The sequence below is a fragment of the Spea bombifrons genome, chromosome 3 (genome assembly GCF_027358695.1).
Source record: "Spea bombifrons isolate aSpeBom1 chromosome 3, aSpeBom1.2.pri, whole genome shotgun sequence".
Taxonomy (NCBI): Eukaryota; Metazoa; Chordata; class Amphibia; order Anura; family Pelobatidae; genus Spea; species Spea bombifrons.
In genome coordinates, this window is record NC_071089.1 from 101,748,244 (window position 1) to 101,776,039 (window position 27,796).

At 38.4% G+C, this 27,796-nt stretch overlaps 1 protein-coding gene across 1 annotated transcript; it reads right to left on the reverse strand.

Moving 5' to 3' along the window:
* On the reverse strand, positions 1-27,796 carry GPC1 (glypican 1). The gene is made up of 9 exons (XM_053459388.1): positions 27,101-27,796; positions 6,380-6,538; positions 5,837-6,207; positions 4,290-4,455; positions 3,193-3,323; positions 2,980-3,093; positions 2,015-2,148; positions 1,646-1,821; positions 1-637 (listed from the first exon to the last, which is right to left on the reverse strand). The coding sequence occupies exons 1-9, from the start codon at positions 27,264-27,266 to the stop codon at positions 429-431; spliced, it is 1,626 nt and encodes a 541-aa protein (XP_053315363.1). The 5' UTR covers positions 27,267-27,796; the 3' UTR covers positions 1-428.

Consider the following 27,796-nt stretch of genomic DNA (forward strand, 5'->3'; position numbering starts at 1 on the left):
CAGAAATAATACAAGTCAATATTTTATAAAGAAAGTAAAAGAAATTGCATAAATTGCTTTTCCGCAAATGGATAGAATTTTATCTCTTTTAAACTAATAAATATTTTTTTTAATTTTATTTTAGGTATTTAATCATAAAAAAATGACGCAATATTAGTGAAATTTACATCACTTATAAATATTGTGTCCTGTCAACCAAGGAGGAAAACCAAAACAGCCATTCATGGTTTAACTGTATTGCAAAATAAAATACACACACTTACAAAAACATCCTAGAGGTACAGAGGCAGTGTGAGCCTATGGAAGAGCACAGTGTTAAGGTGTCCCATACCAGCACTTCCCATACCTGCTTCCAAATTATGAGGAGATCAAGTTTATTGTGAGCAAAAAAAAGAAATGGCATTCCCTTTATTATAACAGTCTGCGCGTTACCACCTAGCCACCAGCAGAGCCAGGAGAAGCAGTAAAAAGTCCCATGAATAAAGAATGGAGCCTTTGCCAGACACATCGTTTCCTTGCTTATTTGGGATTACGTGTATCGGTGGCTGCTGTACCATGGTAGAATCCCTGTAAGTCTTTTTTTCACAGGTATCATCACTGCAGCCATCGCCGCTTCCGGAACCGCTCGCATCGTCACCTGCGGAGATATGTCAATGAGTGCCGTGGGTAGCAGGGAGCACACGGACAGAATTAACTGTGTAATGATTATGATGCTATCTGTTATTTAACTACAACTTTTTATTGAAATTGACCCAGAGTTTCCAGGTGAAACCCTGCTTCCTGGGTCTACAGATAAGCTTCTTCATTCTCTGGGCAGAGGAGTGGTGAGTAGCTACTCCCACTCTCCATCCACGTCCTGGCTACACACTTTCTCTTGATCCCTGCCCACATACCCTCCACAAAAGGCAATCTGGGACAAGTCCTGGACGATGCATATTTAGACCCCCCCACACACACACACACACATGAAGCAACCCCCAGAAAAGGAACAGTTGCAGTAGCCTAACCTGGACAGTTCCCACCTATGCCGATTGGGTGGTCTGTATCTTGTATATGTTCTTATTATCAGTCTACAGACAAGCATTTCTCTGCTGTACTCTGATCTACAGCCATAGTCAAACTGCCACTGCCAATGCTTAACCAGCCATGGTAATAATATACACCTCAATCCTTCTTCGCCGTCTTGCCTTCGGCTGGCTGGGAATCATGTGTGATGCTGGGGTTCATAGTTTTGGCAATCTCTGCCTTAAAGCAGATATGTCACTTTATCAAAATCATACATTTTACTAAATCTGCATAATGGTAATTACAGAATAAAATATACAACATATTTTTAAACCTACTTAATCTGTAACAACGAAGGTTCAACTTTAAGGCAGGGATTATTGTAGACAAATTAGGTAGCTGTGGCAAGTGGTTGGTCTTCGATAACAGCATTGTGTGCGCGGTGACTGGGACTTGTAGGAACAGCAGTCCAGCATTAGATTGATTTGATCAAATGGTTGGAAAATTCCAGAACGAGACACATATGTATTTTGAATGGTCTTAAAACTTGATTATTTTCCAGCAGATGCCTTTAAGTATATGGTTCAGCCCCACATCTAGCTTTTCCTTTCACATACAGTACACAGCACAGTCTACTTACTGGCGTCTTGAAAGTCAACATCATTCCCATTGTATGCATTCCGCAGGCGGTTTGTCATAATCTTCAGCTGCATAATATGCTGACGGATGTTCACATCAGGCTTCGTAATGTCAACATCGACCTCAGGGTTATTAATTTGATTAGCGAGTCCGCTGCCCATACGCTCAGGCATATACCTTAGCAAACAAAAAAAAACGGAAACTAAGGCACGCAGTCCAATTTTAACATGCATTGTTGAATAGCTCGAGGCACATAAGCCTAATGCGGCCCTTAAGGATTTTATATTTTTTTTTATCACATTGCGTAGAGATGGTCCATGACAACCAATTGACCCTACTGAGCTTCTTGGCTTAAAATAGAGTGACGTACCTTCCCTTAGTATTTCCATTCCAGCACTTGTCTTCATTAGTTGGGCCTGCGGTAACCTTTTCATTGCAGAATATATTTGGAAGAGAAACCCAAAAATCTTGGATGTCGTTCAACATTACTTTAACCTCCGAGACCTGCATGTAAAGAATTGGAACAATGTAACCAAAGCTAGATTTGCCATTAATCATATTAATTAGAAAACCCCTGAACATTTGGTCCGATTCTAGCCCCTGATAAGTGGTGCAATTTACTGCCATCCACTTTCACCAGATTCTGTTCTAATCAGGACTGATTTTCTAAATCAAAAGGTGCCAGGGCACATATTACCAGTGAGTAGACTTAGGTTCTCCTGGTTCTCTTTGGTGAGCCACTAAAATGTGATATATGTAGAGAAGCACTTAAGCCTCTAGCTGGGTTAGGGTAAAATACATTAATAATGAAAAATACACTTTGCCATCCATTATTTCGTCCCTGTACAGGCTTTTGGAATCAACTGATGTTTCCATTGTTGGATTGTTAATAAAATCACAAGTATTTCAAGAGTGCCTGTCTTATCTTTTTTTTTTCCGTGAGACAGTAATGCATTTCAATTGGCCATGTCAGATAAAAAAGTAACAGAGATGTCGCAAACACGACCCTGCTGACAAAAGACACTGTAATGTAACAGATCGATTTCACAATGTACAATCCTACACTTGACTATAGCAGTTAAAATGCAAGAAAAAAAATCTCTATTTAATTAGACATACCAATAGCTGCAAACTAGAGCTTCCCGCAAACAGAAATAAAAGCATGGTGGCAGCAGTCCCCAGCCTTTGCCAAGGGATTGCCAATTTCTGCTGAAACCAGCACCAGGCTAACCTATCATTTACCAGCCTTGCCCCCTCCTACAAGACCAAGAAGGTTCCCAAGAATGGGTATCACAGTATCACGATTAATTAAAAAACACAAGTCTGGGCACATACCAAGTTCTCTGCGGACACAACAGCAGTTTTATCTTCCTGAGGAACCTTCACTTTTCTCTTTATCTCGTCGGCTTTAAGACCTTTACGGTTCTTTACGCCGCAGCTAGCCAAAACCTAGGAAAAAAGGTGAAATTTAACTAAGAACTGGGTAATACAAATGCTGGCTTTAATGCATAATGTACATGACTAAAGAAAAAGAGGACTCTTTCTCACCTGGTCTGCTACATCATCTTGGTTTTTCTGCATGTAAGTTATTGCTTCTGAGATCTTTATGTGGATCGACCCCATGATGTTGACCACGTTCGATGCACCCCTAAACTTATCTGCCACCAACATGAGGGAGTCTGGGAGAAATACATATATATTGGAAACATTCATCTAACCATATCCATATATATTTTTTAAGACCAACCTGGTCCAGCAGTTACAATTTTAAAACCCACCACATTTTCCAGGCTCAGCACCAGAGAAAGAGTTTCTGGTCGATTCATTATCAGCTCTTATACTGTAAGGGAATTTTGCCTACATCTCCCACAGTTTTAACTTTCTAGTTCAACAACTACGTTGGCCCGCATATATGGTTGATGTATACATGTAGCATGGGTGGAACATGGCAGGGTTATCTCTCCACTTGCCTCCTGTGACATAAGCACCTAACAGCCAAACCCAGAAGATTTCCCTAAATTGAAATAGTAAGACAATGTAAAAAAACAAATAAACAATTTGGCCAATACATGACCAATACAAGCTATAGTGAGAAATGGAAATATAATCCATTTAGTAAGTATACATAGGGAATTATGTAATACTAGTTGGCTACTGAGTATTTGTGAGCCTTATGTAGATAATCAGGGATCAGCTGAACCAGTGTCATCAATATTGGATATGCTCTTGGTTTTTTTTTTTTGAGAACCCACATGTAGACATTTTAGATTTTCCATTTTTTAAATTCTTAATTTTTAATATTTATTATTACATTTTATCATGATTACTACTCCCTATTGCTGATGTGCTGGGGTGAGGAGAATGGGGAGGAAACTTCGGGAGAGCAAATTAATCAGACAATGCTGGCCCTGCCTCAGGCTGCTGAAAATCTCCACTCCACCATAAGATTTAAACGAAATACGTGCACAGAACAATTACACTGATTGAGAAATATTTCATGCTATAAATGCTTTTGATTAATAAAAAAGTGTTAATGCTAAAAGCTTCAATGATACTGCTATAGAGGAGATGTGAGTGATAATATTAAGTACGAAGGACGAAGCACTGTCAGTGATCGGTACAAAGTGTTAGAACTCCATCCTTACCAATAAGATTTTTCCACTCAGAATCCAGGTCAGCCTGATTGGCCAAACACCCACATATAACGTTCCAGCAATAGTTGACGCATGGCTTTGTGCTGGACAGGCCCCGGCAGTGTGGGCAATACTGAAGTTTCAGCAGGGCACGCGTACATTCCTGGCTCATAGGAACCTGCAAGGAGAAGCCTCATTGTAGTTCAAGTGGCATTTGGCGCATTGGTCTTCTATTAGCATTAGAACATCCACATCGTGTCAATTCACGATTCTGGGACAAAAGTTTTTATCATAGCAACTAATGGAACCTTCCTGCTAAATTGGTTGATGTTGTCATTGACTATATGAATGAACGCCTGTCTGCGATAATAAATTTTAGACAGTATATAAATGTAAATATATACATTTTTCTTTGAATGCTTATAGAGATTTTTTAATAACTATATAATAACCTCCATGTAGTATTATATATGTCCATCCCCTTTCTGTTTGGCTTGTGTTTATATGTTCATATTTGAAACTACCAGCAGAGGGTAAACAAATCCTCATGAACCTGCACACTCTGAGGACTATCCACAGATATTAATAAGCATTCAAATTAGGTGAAATGTTACATCTTGTGTAATATACCCTAAATCCTAAATTGTATGCTCCTTTGATCAGAGCCCTCCTTACATTTTGTTTCTTTATGTCAAATTGTTACATCACTCTTTATGTCCTGTTTACCCATTGTCCAGGGCTGCAGGATATGATGGGACTATATAAATCAATAATGAACGCAGCATAGATTTTTCAGTGCATTTTTAAAGACATTGGTGGTAAAATGGCTGCATTAAATATGACCATATGACCCTAGTTAAATACCCTATTTTTCTAGTCACCTTTGATGACAGTTTTGGTTTCTGTGGCTGATATGGAAGTTCCAGCATACCAAAAATTATGGTTTGAAAATATTGAATTGTTCCTTCCAACATTTGCTCTGTTATTTCTGTGTTATTTTCTTCCCCTGCTCTAGTTGTGTGCACATTAATATACATTTTATATTTTATTCGGCCTAATTTACGTGCGTCGAGATATGGCACTCAAAGATAGCCCTAAAGAACTATGCAATCTGTGGGTACAATACATTAGAAAGAGGCAAACTATGGTTGAACAAACAGATAGCAACTAAAAGAAAAAACTAAAAGATATTATATCTATGCTTCAAAACAGCCCTGATCATGAAGAGGTTAAAGGCAGTCACTCTAATTTCTAATAATTGCTAGGCGAAGCAGCATCTGCCCACCATACAGTATGATGACCTCCTCACCATGATGTCCTGCAACATACTGCACATGGGATGGAGGCAAGGGAAGTGGGATGTTGGTTCTGGGGGCCTGAGCTGCTTGGGCTTATTTAGTTCCATCATGGCTTTGCTTTCTCATTGGAACCAAACTAGAATCAAAAGCCATCAGTTTTCATATATATTTCCAAATACCCTAGTTGTTTCTTTTTATTGAAGGCCACAAACCTGGTATGAGGATGTTTATGTACTTTCCTCTGGTAGCGAGATGACATACCTGAGAAACCTTCCTGACAATATCAGCAGCAGCACTCAATCCTTGCACAAAGGATCTGGCCGCAATAAACGCCCGGGTCACTTTCAGCTTCATTTCACGCGGGATGTCCCCAAACAACTTCAAGCAGTCCTCAGGCTCTTCTGTGAAAGAAACCTGCACGTTCTGTGCCTTGAATAAGATCTCCAGCAAGTGGCTCCAGAAATCATGCAATGACTCTTCCAGACTGATTCCAGAGCCGCGGTAATACCGGCGCAGTTCAGTGTATAAGTCTTTGAATCTTCTTTCATTCTTGTTATAAAGGTCCCCATACATATTTGGAAATGTTTCCTGAAGAATCTGCTCTGATTTATTCAACAGGTTCTGGAAGTAAACTGTAAGAAAAGAAAGGTAACGTAATATAACCACAAGGTATATATTAATGTTTTTCTTGGGAAACGTATATATGCCAGCTTGTGCGCCGAGGTTGTATGAAATATTATCGGGGACATAGGAAATAAACATGATACATATTCATTAAGGGTAACTGTTTCAACTGGGTCTTACGGTCAAAGGTTCTGTGCTGTGCAACGAATAATCCCTGAATAGACAGACTGGATTCTTTTAGCCTTGCTTCCAACTCTAGTTTGCTTGTGTTGGCAAAGTTCTCCTCCATCTCTGAGGTGCAGCAGGTATAGCCTTGAGGACAGATCCTAAGGTGCTCTCCTACAAAGAAGAAGGGTTATGTTAATGGGACTGTTCCCCGATAAAAAGGCATCATGCTTTAAATCACTTCTATTTACAAGTAGAACTGTTAAGTATAAAATGAACTGCAAAGCATTTAGAATCCATTGCAGGCTCTGATTATACACTGTGGTCTACAAATAAAAATGGGTGAACTTTGATCTTATAGAGTAAGAAAACCAATAATCATAATAGCCAATTACATATGAATGAAACATGTTAATGTAGATAGTCCCCAACATCCCACTTGTTCTTCATGCTGATAAGTCTCCATCTAAACTTTACCCTATTATACAAAAACTCTCTAGATATAAACCATGTTTGAACAAATAGATTGAGCAAAAGAAATTCAAGTGCCAGTTATTGACTTTGGGGATGTAATATATGCTTCAACTCAACAAATCCATCTTTGCAAACTCAGCACCCGTACAATTTATCATGATGCTTTCCTGTCCAATATAATTATCCTACTCATCATTCCACCATGTGCATCCTGCTGAGCAACATCACACTGCTGCCATAAGTCAGTCTTCTCCTTTTGCCTTAAGGATCAATGAAGGAGGACTCGGTATGATTGAATCCCAAACTGCCCAGGTGCACTGAATATTGTGCAAGGGGTGCATTTAGAATTGTATGTGATGGCAACTATGCTCTCACTACAAGTTCAGGGTATCAATATATGGGGCTAAGATCGATATTTCACACAAAATATATTATCATTGCTATTATATATTCAGAGAACTCATCCTTGCCCATTGGGTATCTGCATAGGCAGGCCATATCTATGTGGCTTAAAGGATGCTGGCTCAGCACAGTCCCCCATTGTGTCAATGGGCCAGTTAGGGAGGTCAGAGATCTCCTTAAATCCAAAACATTGAGCAGTGATATACCAGGGAGTTTGGACCTGCACTCTAAACCCAGGCTGGAATATGTTGTTGGACACAAATATATTCTGGAGCAACATTTTGTAGGCTTAGTTAGGGAGGTTTCTCTCCTCTTCTCCTTCACATCTATGCATTTTTAAGTGTGTGCAATACATCAGGGCTCAATTTTGTCTGTTATATCACAGCTGAACTCCATGTTGTAACACAGGTATCTCTATTCATAATATGTTTACCTATTGACAAGTCATGGTTTTCATAAAACAAATTATGATGGTCATGATATGCTTTGGGAGAAAACTCAATGGATATGCTTAAAAATATGATCAGATATTATTACTAATTCTCTTGTCTTTGTATGAGAGGTGTTTTAGGTGTCATTGTTTCCACTACATTCAGTTGTATCACAAGTGACACATCCCAGATAAAGTCACATCCCCGTAAAGTAATCTGCCAAATTAACCAATCAGTATCCTCTCTCCAACTCTCTACATATGATCTCCTGTCCACCTCAATTGATCACGGTGATTCCAAATGACAACGTGTTTCTCCCCCTGTATGATCATAACTGGGAACCCAGGCTCTCCAGGTGAAGCATTGTTTTCCTGGGTCTCTGGTGTGTGGCCGTTCCCACTGTCCATCCTCATCCTGTATAGTCTGAGCTCCTACTCAATCCCCTCTCACTAAAGGAATTCTGTGGCTAGGCCTGCCCCTATGCAAAGCCACTACCAAAGAAGGGGGAGAGTTTCTGCCCTGCCACAGTGTTGAAACGAAAGCAAACATGGGGCAGAGTTATATTTAATGACCATAATAATGAGGTTATATGATGTACATCTGTTTCTGCCATGATGTATCTTGATATCGGGTTTAAAATAGAGGCATTGTGTACAAAAGATTCACTGCACGCGGATAATTTAGAACCTTCCAGAAAAACAGTAACTTTTGACTTTAATTTCCAAAAATATTTGCCTATTTGTATTTAAAGTTGGGCTATCGCCTAGAAAATGGCATGGACCAACAAAGCATAAGGACTCCTCAATCCTTAACACCATATGGAAGCCATTCTTACTGATTGCTCATTTAACAGCTTTTTTTAATCAGTGTAAGGCTAGGTTTCCACTTTTTTTTTCTTGATGAAAAACGCCAGGAAAACTGCCAAGAAAACTGCCACTGCATTTACCTGCGTTTTGGCGTTTTTTCTGCAGTTTTTTCTGGCGTTTTAGCCTTTCTGTGGAAATTGCTTTTTTTGACCTTAGGCAGTTTTTCCAGCCTTTACAAGTTAGAAGTTTCACCCAGCTAAAAGGGATTAGGATAAATGGCAAGTATCTGCCCTCTCCTGATGTCATTTACTTGGTAGACCCTTTTGTCTCTTTTCTGTGGTTTGTAAGGCATGCTTTATTTCGAATGTCTGCTCCTCTGGGAAGATTGGCCCCAAATGATGGTGCAAATTGTTTGCTGTTGCTTTTGGCACGCAGGATCCGGTCGCATATGTTTGTTTGTAATGGCATGTTTGTTCCAAATGGTGTAAAATTCAATATGAACCAGTCCAGGACTTTGTTTTGTGTGAAACTGTTTGTTTTCAGCCTATTTCTCGTAGGACACACAGATACTGGGTCCATCCTCTGCATTGTAACTGTGGAAAAAACGCCATAAAAAACGCCAAGGCAATAAACCCACATGGCTTTTTCATGGCGTTTTTTCTCTCCCATAGACTTCTATTGGAGAAAAAAAGCCAAGATTTCTTGCAAAAAACGCCAGAGTGTCAACATGCTGCAATTTTGAAAAACTGCCACAGAGCCCAAAAAAGCAGAAAAACGCCAAAGAGGACTGAAAAAACGCCAGACAGAAAAACGCCAAGTGGAAATGGCATTTTGCGAGTTCCTATTGAATTACAGCTAACATCTGGCTGCAGCCGTTTTTCACAAAAAAAAACGCCAGGTGGCGCTATTGGTTTTTATAGGCGTTTTTAGCAAAAAAAAACCAAACGGAAACCTTGCCTAACACATTTAATAACTGTTGCGAAATATAAGAAATAGAATAAGGGTTTATATGAGTGCCCTAAATGCCCAACAGATAATGAACTTCACAAGAGGTAAGGTGAAATCTTTAATTATCATTATCTCAAAAACTACCATATGGTGTGTAAAAAAAAAACATTAGCCTTCAAAACAAAATTCATATGCGCATACAAATCTGTAATTTCAGTTCTTAGTAACTTTTAATACAGTTATTTGCTCTAAATGATTTGGAATGATACCTGAAAAAAGAGAAACTTACTGTTTTTGTAAATGCATATACATATTGTGGGGCAATTAATTCATGCTATCTTCATATTGGTCACATAGGGTGAGAGGTATCTATATTCGTAATTTGGAAAACCTAGTGACATCATACAACCTACATTGGTTTTAAAATTATGTATAAAACCACAAATATAGTACTTTTGTCCTCTTTCACTCTGTATGCCTTATGTTTTTTTCAAGGTCATTTGACACACATTCAAATAAACGCATGTCATAGCTCATACGGGGAATTAGATAAAGGATCCAGTCAGGATGTAAATACTGCATGAATTCCTTTACTTGGGACACCCAGTGGCTATTTGTGGAACTGCAAAAAACAAAACTATATGAAGGAATGAGTGACAGAGCAAGGGGGTAGAGGGCTGGTGAAATTTATACAATTGGCTAAAATGAAACTCTTGTTTCACATTTTTTACTTTTTCCGTAGACTGTAAAGTGTATGAGGGGTCCATCTATTTACACATCCGACAAACTGTTTCGGATTTAACTTGCTCCTTTGTCCAAAGTGCATTACTGGCTGTTTCATGTTGTGTTACTGCACGCTTCACATCCTCCAAGCAAAAGACTAAATCCACTGCTATGAAAAAAGGCTTAGACTACACATTTTTTAAGCATGCCAAGGGATTCATTACTGCCCTCATTACACCATTCTGCTGTCAGTCTCCACGGGAAATGAAAAAAGGCTTTCACTGACTATTTACAAATAACTTTATGCGCTGCATGATTAGTAGCTGTGATATATAACTTTGTTTACTTGGTAACACAGCACTCGAGATGCCTTATAAATCATTACATAGGTGTAGCACGAGGCGCTCCAAACCACGTCTTCCAAACCCCATTATAAATATTATATTGTTGCATTATATGCAGCATTTGTTCTAGTGTTAAAAGCCACCTGCCTAGTTATACATATACCGTAAGAAAAACTCAATGTTATTTTGTTCTAGCATGTCATGAATAGGGAAAATTCCCTTAAATATATATCTGATTTTACAATAATCAAAAATGCATATATTAAAGGAATACTAATAACCATGCTATATACTGTGTGTATGTATATATATATATATATATATATATTATTTTTTATTTTTACAAATCTTCCTGCTGCTTTTTCAGTTATTGCTAGTCATTAAAAGCATCTGGGATTTTGAGTCGGCACTAAAGGTCAGTGTCCGTTAAAAATCTGTTATTGATGCACCATGATCCACATACGTTACTGACTGGTCCTATATTACAGGTACAACCTGCGCAATCTGCATCACAGCTATACTCATCCCTGGCAGGTATATATTATAGCCCCTGTACCATACCAGGGTATACCCTGTAGCACACCCGGCTCTCTACCCATTACATACGTGCTCAATGTATATATACCATCACTCCATACACAATTGTTTCCGTTTCAGAAAGCACAGAACAACATGCATCAGTTAGTCCAATGTTCTCTGCCAGTTCAGGGTTAACTTGTTGGATACTAAAGTACACAAAATAGCTCTCATTTTAATTAAATCCACCCACAGCGACGTGTGGATTTTAATTTCCCTTTAGACAGTTTGTCATCACAGTTTCTTATGACGTTACAATATTTCTTTGTCAATTAATAGAATCAGATCCACAGCTGCCTGTGTTCCTAACAAATTATCTCGCAGGCTCATCTATGAGACTGTTCGTTCTGCCCTTTGATCTAACATAATATCTGTCCATCTGTCAGTCTCTGCAAAAGAACTCAGCATAGTATCATTACTCCGGGAGTTTATTAAATTCTAATGAAATGTTAGGTCATAGTTTGAAGAAAAATTTCTTGAAACACACAATCTGACAGCAGATAAGAAACACTTGCCCTACTATGAGGAAACCTTTCCCACCTGCGGAAACGTCTCATGTCTAGTATGAGCATCTTTCTTTCAAAGCCAAACAGGGACCATAACTCAACACAAGAGGATAAATAACTTAATGGGGATAAGCGACCACACAAAAGATCAGAACAGGAAGTAAACACGACTGCTCTAACACACATACATTGTGTTTTTTTTCATGTGTAAATAAAAAGACATAGGTTAATTTGGGGCACTTAAGTGTAATAAGAAAATTGTAACAAATCTCATTTAGTTTACCCGTATCTATACATTGTGATCGCAGGGACATCACTTTCAGAATATGAATGACGGTGTATACAGCACTGTATGCTTTGAACAAAGCAGAGAAGACACACTGACACAGTCTTCATTGTTGTTGTTTGCGCACAAAAAATCCTCTAACGTAATAACCTTGTCGATTTATTCAGAAACCTGCGCATGCTTTTAATATGTTAATGGAGAGAGATTGCTTGCCTATAATCAATAATTCCTATTACACTCCAGCTCTACTTTTTTCTAATTTTTTTTAATTTTTTTTAGTTTTAGCCACTTACTATAATGACACAAAATTGTAACATTAAAGCCTCATTATTCTATGTCACAGTACTAAAAATGTAGCTAACCCGGTTCTCAATATATCCCCCTTCCAGACATTTCTGTAAAAGTCTGTGAATTCTAAAACAATTTTATTTTCCATGATCTCAATATTTATCAAGGCCAATGGTCCCTCATTTGTCTCATAGTTCCTTAGTACATACACTGTTTAGAGTCTGTCAGGGACAGGAGAAATAGGTAACATGATACAACAATGTCTTTATTTATAAATAAATATAGTTATATATAAAATAACAGATCTCTTTAATTATCCAGTGTGCAAATCCGTTTACATAGTACTTGTGTATAAAAGTCGGATTACCTGCCAATGCGTTGGGTCCTTATACAAGTGCACACAAGGAATTGCTAATAAGGCTGAGTTCTCGAGGGACAGCGAGGAGAACAGAGACAATTGTTTTGGTTCTATCAACATAAACAGAAAACAGAGCTGCTTTTAATTGCTCATCAATCAATTACAAACACTCTGGTATCTGTAATTAAGCAAACGAGTGAAGTAATAGAAAGAGAGGTCTTGCAAGTTGATATTTCTATAATGATTGGACTGGTTACACCGGCTGCAGTGGGTTCTAGAGCCATAGACTCCCGATAGCAAAAAAAAGAATGCCAGGGGATGGCAGATTTGTGGAGATTGGGGGAGATATTTATAAAGTTCCAATACTGTAAAAGTTACCAACACTAATGGTTTACAGCAAAGGGTACATACTTCGGTTTTCACGATTTTTACTAAAAATGGTAACATTATAAAGTATCCCCCCGCCCCCGAGAAGGTTGTTACATGGTTAAGACAGGGAGAGGTAAGAGATAATAGGGCAACTGCTTAATTATTGGACATATGCTATATAATGTTCTCCTGGTGGACTTCATACATCTAAGATCTCTCAGCAGAAAAGGAGCTGTTTTATTATTATTATCTGTCATCCAGGAGCAAAGGCCTCCCTTTTAGAAAAGGCTGATGACCCCTTGGCCACTCTACAGTTTGAGTATTTTATGAGCAGTGCTGCTCTGGGTGAATACTGAAGCTTGATGAATACTGTTGCTGGGACAATATTCAGCGCCCCCCCCCATCTAACCAAATCACAAATAGACCATATCTGTATTTTATGCATTTATTCATATGGAGAGAATGGAAGAATCTGGCACCCCAGCTGCCATGCACTACAATCCTCATCACACTGGTCAAACGCTCACATCACTTGGCTTAGAGATGTAGTCCATTTATCCTGTGTTTATGACTCTTTCTAAGCTTGTGTTGATCTATACTTTTTATATATAAAACTGCAGCATAAGGGTATGCCGTTCCTTGAAAGGACACATATAATCTAATTCAACCCAATAAGCCATAAAACAGGAAGAAAAATGTGATCATCAATCAAGGTTATGATTCTTGGAACAGTAACCTACCGTAATATAATGCAATCAAATTTACACAGAAAAGGGATTGCAAAATTACATGAGCAATAAAGAGACTTTTCATCATACAGACATCTGGGGAGTTCACTCTCCTGGGGTGACAGCTCTCAAGAGTCAAGCTATTCTAAGGAGTCTCTCTATGGTTCCTTAGATTAATACCAACCTGAGAGGTCTATACCCCAAGAGAAATAGTAACATGTAATGATACAAACAGTAAGAATAAGTCTAACCTATTTATTATGTATAGGATCATTCTCCCTTCACTAATGTCAGTAACTTTCTACCATAGATTTCTCTACCCTGACCTTCCATTGTACTTAATGTAAATGTTTTGCAAAGTCCAAGACACATAGTGCATTTATTTCTGGCATAGTCACACTCAAAGCCTTCAGGTGAGCCATAAGCCAATGAGCAACTTACATGAAATCTGTATAAAAGGGACAACCACCTCCAAAAAAGAAAGTTACGCACAGCTCCATCATACTAACTGACAATAACAACTTACACCTATAATGGCTTGCTTGGAAAAACCACAAACTGACATATTTGTACACATATTCTGACCCAATGTGAATATATAGGTATACTGACTGTGACTGACACACTCTTATACAATGGTAAGCTTACAACGGCCTTCCTACACATGCAATACACAAACTGATATATACACACAGACATTCATTCATGCACACACACCTATACAAAACTTTAGCTTTTACATTCTCCTCATTCAGATGATTTTTAGCAAGGAAGCCACCACATAGTGATGGTGGTGAGTGGAATAATCAGGATATGGCAGAGACCTAGCACCCCACCACCCCCACACTGTGTGCCTAGTAGGTCTTCCTGATGCGGAGAGTCATCTGCGATACAACCCTGTTATGCCTAGAGTCTCTGGGTAAAATACTCCAGTTTGCCCCCCAATGGACCGCTAGTCCTGCCTCCTTGTCATCTGGTCCTGTAGTTTGCCACCATATGGATATGCACAGTCGTGCTCCGAATGAGTATAAAAAGAAACATGCAGTTGCACGTATCCAGCCAGTGGCCACAGATTTGTCATTTGGCTGCCAGGGCCTAACTGGGAATGACTAAGCAGCTCTGGCACTTTAAGCTATGTCATTTTTTTAAATACACATTTAGAATGTCCACTTGCGTACATCCCACATACATTGCGGAGACTTCTGTTGCACACTTGCCATGCGCCAGACCAACCTCTACCCATTGGGGTGAGTTTTCTAATATATGAAATATGAAAAAATAACTTTTTTCTTTTACCTTCTGCATCAGCACCCAACCTAATAATTAAAAATTTAAGGGATCGTTAAGGGTTATTTATTTTTCCTATTCAGAACTACCTGCTTAATATGAGGTGAGGTGGAATCCATTCTAACACCTCTTTGGAAGGATATAGAAGCATTTTTACCTTCCATAAGTATTTGATAATGTTATGAAGGCAAAAGTCCACATTGTGTCATATGTACCCAACTTTGTCAGTCTGCAACAGAGAAAATGACGCACAAATGTACATGTTTTAATGTACATTTATGCTATTGTCAAGCACAGACAAATGAACCACTTTGCACCATAATTGCTCCAATTTTGCCTAGGTAATAATTATAATTATGTGTGCGTTGACAGAATGTAAGATATATAACATTGTGTGTGCTAAATTTGAAGAACCTGCCTGCAGATTCCTGCTGCCGTGTTTCTCGGGGTGTAAGCTCCTACGTCCCTCAAAGTGAACACTTAGCCCTCTATTTCATTACTATAAAGCACCATGGGATTATAGAGCCACAAATAATTAGCTGCTCCTGAAATCCATAGATATGACCCATAACTCAGCCCTCGGCCTTCCTATTATTTCACAAATTGCATTTCGAATTGATTTCCATGACCTCATCCAGTAGACAGCAGCTCCCTGTCATGCAGACAACCATTAGCTCACACTAGACTTCAAAAGCCGCTCTGCAAGTCTTTCATCGTTTCATTCTTAAGCAAAGCCTCCAAGAAGGGTCACAAAATACAAAATAATTGTCACAAAAATTGTTTGAAATAGGAGTGAAAGGAAGCCAGCTCTGTCGCCTTCGGGCAGGATTTAGATGTACAGCCGTGAACATGAAAGAGGCAGGTATAGGAACAACTAAGAAACTAGAGTAGCACCCAGTCTTACATGACAACACCAAGGAGATCATATGTCTTGTTGCCATTTCAAGACACCTAAATGTCATTAAGGAATGACAAAAATGTCTTGATCACAGCTGGGTAATGACATTGAAAAACGTGATGCATGCAGCTAACCAAAATCATCAAATCAGCAAAGAATTCACCTTAGGTAATAATGACAAAAGCAGGGGACATCTTATCAGGAGCAAGATTCTAACGACCCAATGCTGCCATGCACGCAGAAACGCATCACAATCTTTAAACACAAACAGTTACCACAGTTTAAGACGTTACTTGGGCAGTGTAATTATTGGAGAGATTCAGTTTATAGGCCACCAGAAGGAAAGCTGAGATATGAGTTCCAATGAGGTACAACAAGCACTATCCTATCAGTTCCTTATCCTATTGTTACTTCTTTCTCTCTCCCTCCACCTTTATAATGGCTGCCTGAACAACTTAATGAATCCTAAGAAAAGACGTTAAGATCGCTGTTCCCAGTGGTGTAACTAAAGGAGGCTGCAACCCCTTGTCCCTGTTAGCAAGTGTAAGTAAGTGTGTATAATCTTTGTATGTGTGCTTACATATGTGTATCAGAGTGTATGTTGGAATGGGGGGGGCAAGGGGCAAAGAAGGCCAAGACAACTTGTTTGGGGTTAGTCATGGCATTCACAAGTTGTTTGGGGCAAAGGTGGCTCGCACAAGCTGTTTAGGACAAAGGTGTCACTGTGGGCCATGTTGCTTGGTGAAGTTGGGGGGCGGAGAAATTTTCGGACCAGGGCCCTGTGGTTTCTAATCAGGCCTCTGATTGTTCCCATTGTCAGGGAAGCTGGAACCTTTTGGTCCAGGGGACAAGCAAATCAAACAGCTTTGTGCAAGTATATACGCACACATACTATCTCCCTCACATCCATACACATTCACTCTTTCTTACTCATACTTTTACCTGGAACCAACTGTTGTGACACCATTGTGTACCCACCTCTCATAGCAGGTCGGACCATTGCCCATTGTATACAGCTAAGGTGGGTTTCTAATTCATATACAATAGAAAAGGAGCATACCAGGGCTTTTTCAATACATTTTCTATATTTACATCAGTATCATGGTGGTACAGAAAATCTAAATATATATATATATACTATAGAAGGTAGGATCTGGGAAAAGAACAAGGAGGAGAATTACCGTTCACTGCATTGGTTTGTCTTGGTCTATTAACCATAATTTTGCAATGCCTTTAAATTATTATACATTACTGCTCAATAATACATGTTCACCATATGATATAGGAAATAAGTAACAAACCACAACGTTTTCAGCTGCTATAATTACAGTTTACGTTGTTAAAAGCTTCTCTTACTCTTGAGAAATAAGGTTGGACGCATTGTCACCTTGGATAGGACAAGGACATCACCTGTCATTCGTCAAGCACTGCCGTCTGCAAACAATGAGATCAGTGATGGGTTCCATCCCTTCCAGAGTTGCCATTATCAAAACCCCCGATCTTTCACCACCATGGTTGTAAAAAAAAATGTATTTTTACAACTTGAGATATTTAGTCCTTGTATCCACTTTTTGTTCAGTAATTGCAATGCACACACTTGGATCTAGAACAATGATCTGCGGCTGGTCACAGGGCAACTGTCACCTAGAGTATTTTTTCATAATGATTATTTCTTTAAGGTCCAAGCGATTTCTGAATAGAAACTCGATTTTTGAGTTACCACTGGAATCATTAGTCCATGTGAGACAATTCATAGCCCAGTCCTGCAGGAACCCCAGCACGAATTATGCAGCAAAAAAAAAAAACAATAATGGAAAATGATTAATTGCTTTCTTTCTTGTTTCCAGAAGTACAATTAAGAGGAAAAATGACCTAGTAGAGGAATTTATTATGCATATAATCATTTTGTGGTGCTATTTCTACTCCTGGTGAATCTATTTTTATGCACAAAGAAGCAAAGTACTTTTGGCTAATGAAGATTTGCCTGTATTTTCATCGCAAGAGACAATATGGAGGATTGTGATATTTAACAGATTAGGACTGCAACTCCCATCACACATGGAATGTCTCTGTCTAGCTATTGATGAGCGCTATGATAAAACAGTTATAATAGTTATAACCACTGCTCAATTTTAGTCCTATTTACACTTGTTAACTGTCTGAGTGGATTACAAGTTATAGTCTAAAATAAGACCACTGATATGTGTTTATAATAATATTTCCTGAAGAAATGTGTTTTTTGGAAAATGTCTAATGATTTTCCATACATAAAATACACATTCTCTATTTTACAATCATTTACTCTTAAATGAGTGCGCCTCTTATTGTTCTTGCATTATAGCCAATGCAATGGATAAAAATTATTTATTTTATATATATATATATATATATATATATATAGATGTAGAATAATATAGAATATGCAACGTTTCATTTATTTATGGCATAGGCTGTAGAAAACACAGCCGAAAGATGATGCAACTATACAGCTACAACTCCGATCACACTCAGCCATCACTGTAGAAATCTATAGAGTTTTGTAGCATGTCTGGTAGTGTAGGAGTCAAGTTTAACATTCCCACAGCTCACAGCAAAGTCCTAAGAACGTGATTTATGCCTGACCGATGATGGATTCCTGACACGTCTTTAAGGCAAGATTTGACTTGCTTGCTCTAAGATCCTAGCTGCAATTAGAACGACTGCCAAGACATAAGACTGCACTGTGGGGAGGAAAGGATGAGGCAGCAAGTCAGCTGCAGGAGATAGGACAATGCATGCAGGCATCCTATTTCTGCGTATTAACCCACTCCATGCTGCTTGGAGCTGTACATATTTAGTAGCGGGAAGAAAAAAAAGGATATATAATTTCATCAAATGTCAGGAGCCGACACATAAACATTTTCATTATTTTGGATGGTACATAGCACATGCTCACTTTGTTCTTGGAACATTTGCACCTGAAACATTCTGACTGGGTTTGTCATAGAAACAGGATATCTGTTCTATTTGCCCCGGGGCAAAATACTCGATTAATGACAGCATAACAGCAACCACTAAAAACACAGCGAGGCCTGGGGGTTGTTATCCCAGCTGTGGGCAAAGAAAGCAGAGAACAGACTGCGATACTATATATTCAATACATTTAGATGCATGTACATACACGCTAATAATAACTGTCCTGTCTGTGATTGGTTGAAATCAGCCAATCACAGAGCAATATTCCCCTGCTATAAAAAGCCTAAAAACAGCTTGATAGGACATGGCTCTGTAGCGCGTTTGCTTTTGTTCTTTATTGAAACTAGAACTTAAACGTGTAAAAGGTTTTAAAAATAAATCATTAAGGTTAGAGGGATCAGAAAACCCTCTTTATACTATCAGAAATACATCTCGCACTCCGGACCGCAGCCATACTGTCATGCGTTCATTCTTGCCGTCACTTCCCCTGTTTGCCTTTGGCTGAAATCCCATACTCTTGATGACTTCCACCATGACAGATTCTTCTACTTGTTTAAACCCTTCTCTCAGCCTGAAGCTATTCCTTCAATAATCTGCATCAGCAAACAGAACCACAAGGTTGATTCTCTGACAATGTCCCACACCACCCATCGGGTGGGATACTTTTCTTATAAAGCCATTGGAGAGTCGTGCTTTAGTAATAAAGAAATCACAAAAGTGGAGTAAAAAGAAAATCACACCATTACTTATTTAGTGGCCCTCTGGACAGGAAGGTCCCTTCTTCAGACATAATAAAACAGGAGTCTTTCTATCCTTATATTTTATACATTTTAAAATAGCATTTAATGTTAAAACAGGCCCAATCGCATAACTGAAGTGTGAAGCGTGTTTTTTCCTTTATAAAGGGCTTCTTATAAGAGACTGCACTATAAAGAGGAGCTGATAGAGCTTTTTGCATAAGTAAATTCATTAACAGAAACTATTTTTTGTCAGTGTAGAGTATTTAGTTGAAACTTTCACCTTACAGATGATGTGATCTGTGTCAGAAACATGCGCATAAGGCACATAAGGTATATAATTAATATTAGCACTATATATTTGTATATATATATATATATATATATATATATATATATATATACACATACATATAAATTGCCTTTAATATGAGACATGGGTTTATTCACTGTATAGAACTGTAAAATGTAGGGGGAAATAATATATATATATATATTTGTTTTATTATTACAACAATAAATATTGTATTATTGACTGTTGTATTTTGTTGTTTTTGTTCTCAGGCTTTGAAAATGAAAGACAATCTGTCCCGCTTTCGAAAAGTAATGTTGGTTGGATCCAGTTAGCTTTTATAATTTTTAAAAGTATGTTGCAGAAACAAACTGGAAATAATTTAGCGGTTACAGGATGCATATAACACACCCGCATAGATGGCTTTAATTGCATATACACAGTTTTTAGTCTAAGACACAGTTGTTCAATTACAAGCCTACGGGTTCAATGTGGACCTCAAAGGCTTTTTATGGCCCCATTCTGTCTCAAAATCCTACTAGCCTTATTGTGTTACATAATTAATTTAGTAGTGACTTCTTAGATTTGTGAATGGTAAGAGACTCATCACACCTAAAAAAAAGTTGGACAGCTGTGATTTATTGGAAACTTAAAAGGCCAGCTAACAACCACCAAACAATAGACATATTCAGCTTTGTTCTGGTCATCCATATAAGATTTTTACAGCATAAAGACTGTGAAAACTAGCAGGGAAAATAAAGCCGTATGGAGTTCAACATCAAAGGTATGAATGCGGATATAGTTACTAAATAAAGGAAACACCAATATCTGCTTGCAACAGAAGGAGCATCAATACAAAGGTAACCACGACAACCAGGAAAATGACATTTAACAAATTCTTATGTGTGTCTGGAGCAAAATGTAAAGTAGAAAGATAATACTTTTCGGAACATTACAAATACCAGAAATATACTGTATAGTGGAATAAATACTACTCAGGAAAATTGAGAATAAACTAATCCTGGCAGTCAAACCCAGGAACTAAAATGTAGCCAAAGATTCAGGAATTGGTGAACGCAAACAGAAATAAATAAATATATATATATATAGATATATAGATATATATATATATACCGTATATATATATAGTAATGGTATATGTAAACCAGGAGGACCAAAAATACAAAATGCCACAAAAAATCCACAAGAATACGCCACTTAGGAAAATTGAGAAAAAAACCTAATCCTGGCAGTCAAACCAAAGGAACTAAAATGTAGCCAAAGATTCAGGAATTAGTGAACACAAACAGAAAAAAAAATAATAATAAAAATAATAGTAATGGTATACACAGTATGGAATATATAAACCAGGAGGACCAAAAATAAAAAATGCCACAAAAAAATCCACAAGAATACGCCACTGTCCCCATGGTGCTATTGTGACAAATTGAGCCATGTAGACAGACAATAATTACCCAAATGCACCAACAGATAAATGATTGTATTTAGGGCTAATGCTTCAGGCTGTACACAAATACAATGTATGACAGCAGGATAGAACTGCTGGGTCCAGCTATTCTGTCTACCTCTCCACCTCATTCTCAAACCTCGAGTATATTTCTAAACTGCATTAGTGTCTACCATTTCTGCTAAAGGCTTTTCCATGTACCTGACACCCAGTTATACATTCGCATTATAACAAAGCCTCTGATCCTCTACTTTTAGTCCACGGCCACTTGTGCTAGTATTCCTTCTCCTTTGAAATATCTTTTTTTTCAAATCCTTTTATGTATTTGAAAGCCTGTGTCATATTCCCTCTCTTTCACCTTCTGTCCATGTTTTACACAATGAGATCCTTTAGTCCTTCCTGATATTTTATTTTTAATCTTTTGGAGATGGAGTCTCTGGTTCTGCACACCTTGCTCTTGTGACTGATCCAGGGACATATTCTGGCCTATGGCCGCTGGGCTGGGGGAGGGGGGGATCAGCCCCTGCGCCACTTTCCCATTGCACCACAGCTCCCAATTTGCCAGTTGGGGAGACAAGTTGAGAGACTTCCCTTGAAACCTGACATTTTCGATTGCATGGTTCTCTGCTTTTCTTAAGTGGGGTACCAGTAGGGGAGCAGGAGCCTCTTGACATGATAGGGCTGAGGGTACCATCTTGGGTCAGGCTTAGGGAAGTGACCCTCATAAGTACATCACTGGTGGCATGACCATCCCCTTTACCCCCTAATGCCTCCTGCTATATATCATGAAATCCTTTTTGCATTTCCACCCGCTTTGCTGCATTACCCCCCTGATGTTACATCATCAGAAATGGTTACTTTTAAGCCCCTAACCTCTGTAGTTGACATCGGTAAATAACTGTTAACATCATTATCTGCCTTTCACTTCCCGCGGTATTATTACTGGGACTACTCCAGCCGGTAGCATCTGATTAAAGAATATATGATACGTAAGCACTTTAGTAAGCTCTTTTAATAACTTTAGATTTATCCCATCAGACATCACTAACATCTTTCAGAACAGACTCAAAGGACTCTCTTGAGTTATTTCGCTAGGTTCACAACAATACAGTTGTTTTGATTACAGCACATTTTAAACACGAACATCAACACCTGTCTGTACACAAATAAAAACATTTTGTCGTGAACATTTCTCATAGTTAAGGTTAAATTAAGATGAACCTCTGTGACTATTCACCGATGTGGACTGATATTAATTTCAAAATGTGGACACACAAGAAACTCATCTTAATCAAGCTGGAGAATGGTTTGCTGTAAGAATGGAAAGCAGGATCCCAATTTAGCTAAACAGCGAATGTGTGAATTTCCCTGAGACAATAAATCTAGATGTTAACAAGAAAGCCGAACACATCACTAGTGGCACATATTATCACAATGGAGTTTTGTTTCAGTACCCATTAAGACACCTGCCAGAAAATACAATGGCAGAAATCAGAAGCACACAGAATGGTTTCCACTAGGATCAGGGGAGGGTTGGCCTGGGGTAAGTAAATCCAGTCGGGCCAATTCCTTCCCCACCGTGTTTGTACACACTTTCACACACCCTTACCCGGAGCCTTTCTAGTGCAATGAATGCATCAATGAATGCATCAACCTACTGCACTCCCACTTTCCATTAAAAAATAATAGTCCCCCTGCCCTGTGGTCCAGCACACTACTCGCTAGGATCAGGAATGGCAAGTAATTTATATAAACATAAAAAATACAGATGCCTACTTCTTTAGATTAATTAGTCATACCTTTTAATGTATTTTTGTGACCAGTTTCATTATGGAACATCCCTATCATTTCATAGATGGCATCATGCATATAAAGACATACTTTTTTCTGCTTATTTCTTGACAACACTGTCTTTTATATTTAAAAGATTGATGATTTATCAGAAACACTAATGCGAATCTAAGTAGTATATCTACTGCATGTATTCAGTTTTCACATTCAGCCACCTATATAGCTTTGGCTGTCATACTCAGTAAGCACCACCATTAACTATGTTAAGAATTACATTGTAGACCCAGAATAAAAAATCATATCAATCCATAAAACTATGCAGAACAATTCTTATACATCGCACACATAATATAAAGTGCCAACAATCCCGTATCTAAAAAAAGATTTACCAGATGTTCACACAAAACACAAATGTTAAGGGCCAGTTAAAAGGTTCAGAAGACTGACTGGCCCGGAGCATGTAATGCATGGAGGTGCAGCAGCGACGGTGTGCGCCTCTACTGTCTAAGATCTCTATATGTGAGCGCTATGTAGATGCAGAATGACAGGTTATGATGTGGTATCAAACAATACAGAGGACTCTAGGACAGTCCAGAGGCAGACCAGGTCATTCTGCTGAACTGGCAACAAAAAGTCTTAGCCAGGCAAAAAATAAGATATAATTAATCATTATATATTATTGTGTAACTACACACACACACACATATATATATATATATATATATATATATATACAGTATATATATATATATATATATATATATATAAACACACATTTATACTTATATATATGATAGATAGATAGATAGATAGATAGATAGATAGATAGATAGATAGATAGATAGATAGATAGATAGATTCACAAATCTCCATAGTTATTAAGTAACTGAGATTCGTACTTGGTTCAGCCATACACATAACTGTTCTGCTGATCAAGAAAAATGGAAATTAGACTATCCCAAGGTGGTTATAAATACCCTACCTTTATGAAAAATAATTCCAATAGCTCCAATCAGTCATGAAGCCTGTGCGTACAGCAACTAGCTAGCGGCACCACAATATTGATACAAATATTTTGCATTTATTTCTACCAACATCAAAGTAAGGCAAGCAGGGTTCTACTGAATCAGCATGTCTTACTGTGTTTCTGTATTTTACTTTTAAAATCCGTCACTGCAGAATATGCGACTGCATAGCAAGCAACAATAATAAGCACATTAAAACGTAATTGCCATTGGTATATTTGATAGACCTGGTCCAGTGTGTGATGAGTTGGGCAGTAACACGGTTGGACAGGGGTTAACTGCAAGTATCTGGAAATATCCGTAAAAGCACCCCTACAATATTCACACTTTCCTGAAAATTAACTCCAAAAACACCAGTATAAAAAAAACTTCACAACTATGCTTACTGAGTTTCTTTTATATTTGTCAATGCTCTGATGTCATGGATCCAACAATGATAAAAACAGAAGGACAGGGTTCCAACATGAAAAGCAAATTAAAGGGTTGGTAACACGTTTTACCATCATTTTCTGAGTGGGTGTCGTTTTGGGTGTGTACACTACAAATACCTTTACTTTAGAAACCGATTTTTATAGCAGATATTAACCTTATTCTATCTAGTCCGGGTTTACTTATTGCAATTCACAAATATGCGTTTACATTAATTTGGAAATAGCAAAACCTTCTGGAGGTTCATCATACCATATTTCTACTAATGTAGCGAAAATGTATTCACATAGTTTAAGATGCCCCAATTTCCTTTGGACCCACCTACAGTTTTTTTTTATTACTGGATGGTAACAGCTGGCTGGAAAATTGCAGAATGTTGTCAAATTGTATTTCATAAATGCCTTTGTTCTTGTTAGGATCAGCCAGCTACACACCTTTTTTTTCCTCTCAAACACACCCAGTGTCTGAAAGAATGTGAAGGTCCTCCAAAAAGGAGTTTTCTTGAAAGGTATGTGTAGACACCTATGGTACATTCTTTTAAGAAAGACCATCCATGTGAAATATGATCTGTATCTCAAGTGTCCACATGCTTCCATGTAACAATGGCACATACCAGTGTCCCAGATGCTTGTAGCACACATTCAGTCTCACATTTTACTCAGTCTATTTGAATACACAGCCCATCTCAATAAATTGCATTTCTAAACAGTAACACTCTATTAATCCTCTTGGTGCCAATGGGGTAGCTCTGGCATTCCAAATGGTTATTCTGTTCGTGGAATCACAGGTGTCATTTGTTAGATTGTGTGTTCCGGATATATTGTAAGAACAAAGAGATCTCTTCGCTGTTTGAAGTGACTGACTGCCCTGATATCAAGACCAGCACCATGTAAAGGGATGCAAATCACACTCCAGCTGTTACAAAGAGATTCCATCACTTGAGATATCAAACAAGCATCCTTCATATGAAATCTCAGTTGCCAAGAGATTGCTTTGAGTGAAGTGCTCTTCAAATAAGAATTTCTAAGAACATGGAGAGATAAGGTCCTACCAGGCCACAATACTTTTTTTTCTGTTGTGTTACGCAAGAGTAAGTATATCTGCAGGTCATCTCCCCCGCCTCTGTGCCATGTCTCCCCAATATTACAGATAAATGTTGTAAGTTCCAAATAAGCACACCTATCCTGTCCTCCCATAACTGTTGGTGCATGGTCACAACTATGCCAATGTTTTACTGAAATACCATTGAATATGTAGACCTGGGCCAGTGATTAAACAAGCAAGATCAGTATTTTTTCCTAAAAACCCTAGCTGTATTTCCTCTATTAGAAAGTACATAAGAAGCACAGAGCTCTCTCCTAGCTGGCTCCTGCCAATGGATTTGACTGCTATGGTGACTTTCCACTGTCCACCACTCACATTCCTTTGTCACGATCTTCCTAGGAAAAGGTGCCTCCAACAAATGCAATATGTTGTAGAACAAACCATATAATTCTGTCCAAAAATCAGGCGCTCGCTCTCAAAGTGGATACTAAATGTAAGGTTGTAATGAAATGTTAGATAGTATCTTCTTTGTGCGCCAAAATAATTTACAAATGTATTTTTCTTTAATTCCATAAAATATTAATATATTATAATGAGAAACCAAGATATTACAGTTACCATGTGCTCTTTTGTCACAAAGGAAACAAACCCAGTTATTCAGTAATAAGTGCGATCCCCCTGATCTTGGTTAGGAGAGCGTCAGTATAATGTAAGCCTGTAAGAGTCTATATCAGGGAAAAAACTAGGCACTAGACAGTGCATCTTGAAAGAAACTGGGGAAAAAATGATTTCATTCATATTTACTTTTTGCATTATGATTTACAGTTCCTCTAAAATGCACATCTTTTAGTGATTTAACCAATTTAGTACTGACTAAAACCCTTACTGTGTTTTGCAAGATCTGGCAAAAAAAAACCACACCAAAACAATTCTGTGTCTACCCATATAGATATTATATGGATCCATATAGATCCATATAATATGACCCCTCTTAACCTTTATTATTAGTGTTTCTAAATCAGTTACACATTTTCAGTTTTAATCTGTAAAAAAAGTAAAATTTCTGATAAAATAAAGTATTCTGTTACATAGAGGTCTCAAAGAAGTGCCATTTTTGCCTACCCTCCTGTTTTAGATGCATAGGTTATCTGGAACACTCACATACTTTGGCTTGAATCCTCATCTGAGACTACCAGCTATTAGATTCACATTTCTGAATTTCAAACTGTTACCACCATCTACAGGGGCACTACATTTTGATCTCTAGCTATAAGGATGTAGGAATCAAGGAAGATTAGGGAAGCAACATCTCAAGTATTTTTCCAGAAAGGATATGGAACATCTAAAGTATATTTTACTATAAGCTGGAAGTTGTGGGTGTTCCATCATTCCCGTTTCTCTATATTTCTTGAGATGGACATTCATAGAGTGGGCTTTTTCATTTTAAATCTCTGGCTAGGTTCCCAGTGGCTTGGCCTGGGCTTCTAGACTAGGGCTATTACTTTAGCTCTACTTTTGGGTGCACTGAGCTCTGTAACATGGTCATCATATGAAGTCACTGACACACTCACCTGAAATCTCCGACTGGGGCACTCCACTCAAACCAAAGCCCTTGGAACTGTACACCTGCTTCACCTCTGAACAGCTTTTGGCTTTGCTGCCTGTGTCTCCCGCTGCCCAGTGAAGCAGCAAAACAACTCCAAAGGTCCACCACCAGTTCCAGCACAGCTTCTCCATGTTGTCAGTGGACTTTGTGATAATAGAACCCAGTCGATGAAGGTTTCAAAGTCAAGAACAGAAAAACAGGTTAAATAAAGCACCATGCACAGTGCAAGAGGCGATGCCTAGAAGCCCTTCAAAGCTTGTCCTGCGTCCTCCTTATGGTGGAGAGCAGTGGTACCAGCTAGAGTAAGAATGCAACCGTGCATTCATGGGGCGGTAGGGGCACACAAAAGCCCCAAGGTAAAGTCACAGAATACAGGCAGCAAAAAGACATGGAAATAAACTGCAATGAGAACAAAACGCAAACCTAGAAAATGCCTCAATGCTGATGTGGTTCAGCCTGGAAATGTTCTTCACTGCTATCACACTGGAGTAATGCCACTGCCTTGCACTGGATTGAAACAGAAGCCACAGCACTGCACTGGACAGATGCTGGAGTCAAACTGGATGCAGTGAGGTCGTCCAGAGACTCCACGGTGTGCAGAGAATTCAGTCTTCACACGAGATGCTCCTGCTGGCTGTTAGAGATGAGGTGCCATTAATTC